Genomic DNA, 5056 nt, shown 5'->3' with positions numbered 1-5056 from the left:
GTGCACCTAAGTCCTTGTCTCAGGCTCGGCTTTCGAGGGAACCCAAGCCAAAATTCTTTTTCTATTTGGTTCCTTTACTACCCAGAAGCAGACTGATCTTTTTAAAACATGGGATCGTGTCTCTCCTCAGCTGAAAACCCTCCACTGACTCCCATGTCCCCTAAAGGAAAAGCCAGAGTCCTCGGAATGGTTTAACAAGGCCTGGCAGAACCTGGCCTTCCTACTGTTCCCTCTCTGATGTCACCTCCTGCTCACCTCTCCTTGGCTGTCCTATAGCCACACCGAACTTCACAGACGCGCAGGGCGCTGCAGCCTGGGGGGCTCTGCGCCGGCCAGTCCCGCGTCCCGGAATGCCCTTCCTCCACCTTCTTCTAAACACGCTTCTTCGCTTCCTCCAGGACTCTGTGCTCAAAACGCTCCTCAGAGAGGCCTTGCCGTGTGAAACAGCAACCTCTTTCCATAGCACTGGTCACCAGTATCATAATTTTTTTTTTTTGATTTGTTTTCTGTCTCCTCCCCAATTTGAATGTTATCTCCATGAGGACAGTGACTCAGGGACTTTTTTTTTTTTTACTGCAGAACCTAGAACAGAACCTAGGCAAGTATTAAGTGCTCAATAAATATTTGTTGGGCGAAGCAAATAAATAAGACTGAAGAAGGGTGTAAGGATCAGGCTGTGGTGACCTTGAACCCCCAGCTCCTCTGTCTGTCGTGGGTATGGTGGCAGCTCTTGGCTGACCGCAGGATGCCTCTGCAGAGAACTCACTCAGAGCTTTGCCCTCTAAGGCTGCTCTTGGCTGAAGATCTTTTTGGGGGCCGACGCTCTGAGATGTGTCTCAAGGAGTCCCAGGCAAAACCTCAACGACCTCAGAGCAGTTAGAAAAATAACACCTCTGTGAGTCTAGTCTATGCTGATGCTGTGCAGACCCTCCAGTCCCTGAGACCCTGGCCATTGCCGGCATGGAATGACGTTAAGTCACCTCCGAGTGCTGGTCTCAGGCTCAGTAGCCAGCAACTCCTCAGGTTCAGAAGCAATGGCCTTCTCACCAGCAACAGAGTTGGAATCCATAGGGGCTCTATGAAGGGACCGAGAGGTGGCCTGGGGGACAGGCATGCTGCAGCCCAAGCCTTCCATTCCCAAGCTCTCTGAACAGGCGTGCTGTCCCCTCCACATGGCTCAGGCACGCGGACCTGGGGTTAGGGGCCAGGCCAGGCTCTCTCTTTCCTCCAGTGGGAGGCAGCCCATTGGCCTTGACAGACACCTGGATCCTCTCATGAAGCAAACAGCACTCGCTCCCTGTGAAGGCAGGAGACACAGCCTCAAGTGCCAGAGGGAGGGAAGCCCCCCTGCTGGGGTTGCCCGAGCCGCCCCCTCCTGGCTTCCCCAGGGCCCCCGACTCTGCAGGCTGTCAGAAGTGGGAGCTGCAGCACGGCACTGAAGAGGTTAATGAGCATCTGCCTCCGAATGTTAATGTGTCTAGGTGATGTCAGTGGGAGCCGGGAAGAAGGGAGTGGGGAGAGCAGTGGGGCTTGGAGGTGGCAGAGGCTGCAGGCTGCCGGGGGGAGACCCCCTTCTGGGCTGCACGGCTCATGCTCCAGGACAAGGCGGGCGGGCGCTAGAGGCTGCCGCAGCCTGCGTGGGCAGCAGGGCCAGCGGGCGACCGGGCACACGCAGGATGGACCTGGAAGCCTCGCTGCTGCCCACTGGCCCCAATGCCAGCAACACCTCAAATGGCCCGGACAACCTCACCTCTGCCGGTGAGTAGGGTTTGAGGGGAGCCTGCCTCCTTGACGCTGGGGGTGGGAAATGGGAAGGTTTCACCTCTCAGCCAAACTGCTTGGGAAACTTTATTACAGTTCTTGGGGACGAGATCTGCAGTCTGCTTGCCCGGAGGGGAAGAGGAGAAGGGCGCGGGACAGGCAGGGGCAGGAGGGGCAGGGGCAAAGGCACAGTCAAAAGTGACAAGGGATGGTGGCCAGCGGTGGAGTCATGCTGAGATAAGTTCCAAATATGCTCTGCAGAAAAAATTCCGGGCTGGAAAAGCTGGCAAGAGAAGCTGGAGGATAGCGTGTGGGGAGGCGGCCGGAGGCTTCCTCGTCCCCGATCCCCTCGGCTCTTTACTCAGCAACGGTAATGGGGTCTGAGCCTTTCTGACTGGCCCCTGGGAAAGGCTGTGGGCAGGGGTAACTCACAGCGGTTAACTTTCCTGGTGAATGAATCTGCCTGACATTTCCAGAGCTGAGATGCCCTGGAATTCTAGCTTTGAGGGAGAAGGGAAGGAAGGAGAAAGAGGAAAGGTTTATGTGGAGAAAATTCCCAGGCGGCTGGGCTGCAACATGCAGCTCTGGTCTCCGCTCCCCCCGGGAGCCCAGGCTCAGAAGGTGCGGCCTAAGGAAATCCCCGACAGGAACCCAGGAGAGGGGCGGGCTGCAGGCCCGAGGGGCAGAAGTCTCCACAAGACAGTCGCCCACAGAGATGCCCAGGAGTCGGTGCACAGCTCCAACCAGCGATTTCTAAAATAAAATGATCAGGGCTGCAAATAGGAAAAGACAAAGTACATGCACATGGGAGCGTGCACGCGTGCACACACGTGCGTGCGCGCGCACACACACACACACACACATTTCCTGTCCTTCTGAGGTTTCCTGATGAAGCCCAGGGCCCACAGAATTCTCTGCAGACAGCTGTGGTTGTTGACTTTGTGTCTCCTGAGACAATGCAGGAGACAAATGACGGGGTCCTTCGACTAACGGGTGGTGCGGGAGAATCCGGTAGGATTGACCAGGGAGCCAGTGGAGGAGGGCAAGGGGACAGGATGGGTCAGCACCGGAGCAGGGACGGAGCGTGGCAGCAGAGGATTCCAGATGAGCGGTGGGCCCTGAGCTGGAATGGCAGGGAGGACGCAGGCTGAGCTCGCCAGCAGGATGTCAGGCCTGAGCAGAGTCCACATCTAGCGATTGACGCTTGCTCCTTCTGTCCCCAGGGCCCCCCGCTCGCACAGGAAGTGTCTCCTACATCAACATCATCATGCCTTCGGTGTTCGGCACCATCTGCCTCCTGGGCATCGTGGGAAACTCCACGGTCATCTTTGCAGTGGTGAAGAAATCCAAACTGCACTGGTGCAGCAATGTCCCCGACATCTTCATCATCAACCTCTCGGTGGTGGACCTCCTCTTTCTCCTGGGCATGCCCTTTATGATCCACCAGCTCATGGGAAACGGTGTCTGGCACTTCGGAGAGACCATGTGCACCCTCATCACAGCCATGGATGCCAACAGTCAGTTCACCAGCACCTACATCCTGACCGCCATGGCCATCGACCGCTACTTGGCCACCGTCCACCCCATCTCCTCCACCAAGTTCCGGAAGCCTTCTGTGGCCACCCTGGTGATCGGCCTCCTGTGGGCCCTCTCCTTCATCAGCATCACTCCCGTGTGGCTCTACGCCAGGCTCATCCCCTTCCCGGGGGGCACAGTGGGCTGTGGCATCCGCCTGCCCAACCCAGACACTGACCTCTACTGGTTCACCCTATACCAGTTTTTCCTGGCCTTTGCCCTGCCCTTCGTGGTCATCACGGCCGCGTATGTGAGGATCCTACAGCGCATGACATCCTCCGTGGCTCCCGCCTCTCAACGCAGCATCCGGCTACGGACCAAGAGGGTGACCCGCACGGCCATCGCCATCTGCCTGGTCTTCTTTGTGTGCTGGGCGCCCTACTATGTGCTACAGTTGACCCAGTTGTCCATCAGCCGCCCGACGCTCACCTTTGTCTACCTGTACAACGCGGCCATCAGCTTGGGCTACGCCAACAGCTGCCTCAACCCCTTTGTGTACATCGTGCTCTGTGAGACATTCCGCAAACGCTTGGTCCTGTCGGTGAAGCCTGCGGCCCAGGGCCAGCTTCGCACCGTCAGCAACGCCCACACGGCCGATGAGGAGAGGACAGAAAGCAAGGGCACCTGACTCTTCCCCGGCCACTCTGGGCTCCTCCAAGTCAGGACATCACAGCAGACCACGGGGAGAGATGCTGAGAGAAACCCAAGACCACCCTAGGGGAATGCAGGGAGCTGGGTGGCGAGGGGCCGCTGCCACTCAGCAGTTTCCACGGGGCCCACAAATTGCGGGGGAGGCTCCCAGCCAGGCCCGGCGCTTCGAGCATCAGGAATGCCCTTGGGAGAGCAGGATGAGACCTTTGGGTTGAACAGAAACTGAGGAAGAAGGAAATTGTGGTTTACGTGTTTAGTTGAGCTCTGCATCAGCTGGCTCCCAAACGTCTTTTTCCCAAGAGGTTTGTTTAAAATCTGGTAGGCACAGCACGGACCCTGCGGGGGACAGGAGAGGGGATGCGGTCCCTGCACCCTTTCCACCTCTCACTGGTAGGATGGAAGGCAGCCTTTCTCTCAGGCTGGAGGATGACAGACGAAGCGTGCCGTCTCTCTGTGTTCTAGCTCCCTGTGTCTATTTCCCTTTATCTCTAGGGGATGCATGTTTATTACTTGAGGGGGGGGTGCCTCTGAGCCTACAGAAGTAAAAGCCCAATTTGCAAGGAGATCCACTCATTTAGAATGACAAGGCTACCTGGGGTAGGTAGGGATGGGGATCTTGAAATTAAAAATGGGGAGGAAGAAGGGGGCTTTGCACCTGTGGGCCCACTGTCTTCATGGGGGACATCCGTCCATCGCCAGATCCAGAGCGTGCGCCCACCAGTGTCCTGCACGTGCAGGGGTCATTCTGATGCCCGGTGCACTGGCACCGTCTTTTTGCTCTGGCTGTTCCTCTTCAAACAAAACAAACCAAAAAAAAAAAAAAAAAAAAAAAAAAAAAAAAAAAAAAAACCGAATAAAGGAAAATCTCCACCCACATCTTTCTGGATGCTCTTGTATAATTGCTTGGGCTTGGGGACGGGGATGGGATCGGTGGCAGGAAAGGAAAGAGGGGTCACTTGGCTGTGGAATCTAGACCTTGGTTCAGACGGCATTTTAGGAAGCAACAAGCAGGGGATCTGCTTGTCTAAACCCACAAGGAGGATTCGGTGACACAAATGAAATTACTGTG

At 56.5% G+C, this 5056-nt stretch overlaps 1 protein-coding gene across 2 annotated transcripts; it reads left to right on the top strand.

Annotated features, from left to right (window-relative positions):
• Positions 1-1599: 1599 nt before the first annotated feature.
• MCHR1 (melanin concentrating hormone receptor 1) lies at positions 1600-4795 on the top strand. 2 transcript variants are annotated; one of them, XM_023535913.1, is made up of 3 exons: positions 1600-1758; positions 2023-2131; positions 2985-4795. In XM_023535913.1, exons 1-3 carry the CDS (start codon positions 1714-1716, stop codon positions 3962-3964), a joined length of 1134 nt encoding a protein of 377 aa, XP_023391681.1. In that variant the 5' UTR covers positions 1600-1713; the 3' UTR covers positions 3965-4795. The 2 variants fall into 2 exon arrangements, with proteins under 2 accessions (XP_023391681.1, XP_011367367.2); XM_011369065.2 differs by lacking the exon at positions 2023-2131.
• The last annotated feature ends 261 nt before the right edge of the window (positions 4796-5056 follow it).

The sequence above is a fragment of the Pteropus vampyrus genome, unplaced genomic scaffold, assembly GCF_000151845.1.
Source record: "Pteropus vampyrus isolate Shadow unplaced genomic scaffold, Pvam_2.0 Scaffold145, whole genome shotgun sequence".
NCBI classification, from domain to species: domain Eukaryota; kingdom Metazoa; phylum Chordata; class Mammalia; order Chiroptera; family Pteropodidae; genus Pteropus; species Pteropus vampyrus.
This window is presented reverse-complemented; position numbering and strand designations above follow the sequence as displayed.

Bases quoted from the DNA above. Each gene is read 5' to 3' on its own strand.
- MCHR1 (XM_023535913.1), top strand. From the start codon at position 1,714: ATGCCAGCAACACCTCAAATGGCCCGGACAACCTCACCTCTGCCG. The intron at 1,759-2,022 runs GTGAGTAGGGTT...TATGCTCTGCAG, and splicing joins GGACAACCTCACCTCTGCCG to AAAAAATTCCGGGCTGGAAA. The intron at 2,132-2,984 runs GTAATGGGGTCT...TTCTGTCCCCAG, and splicing joins CGGCTCTTTACTCAGCAACG to GGCCCCCCGCTCGCACAGGA.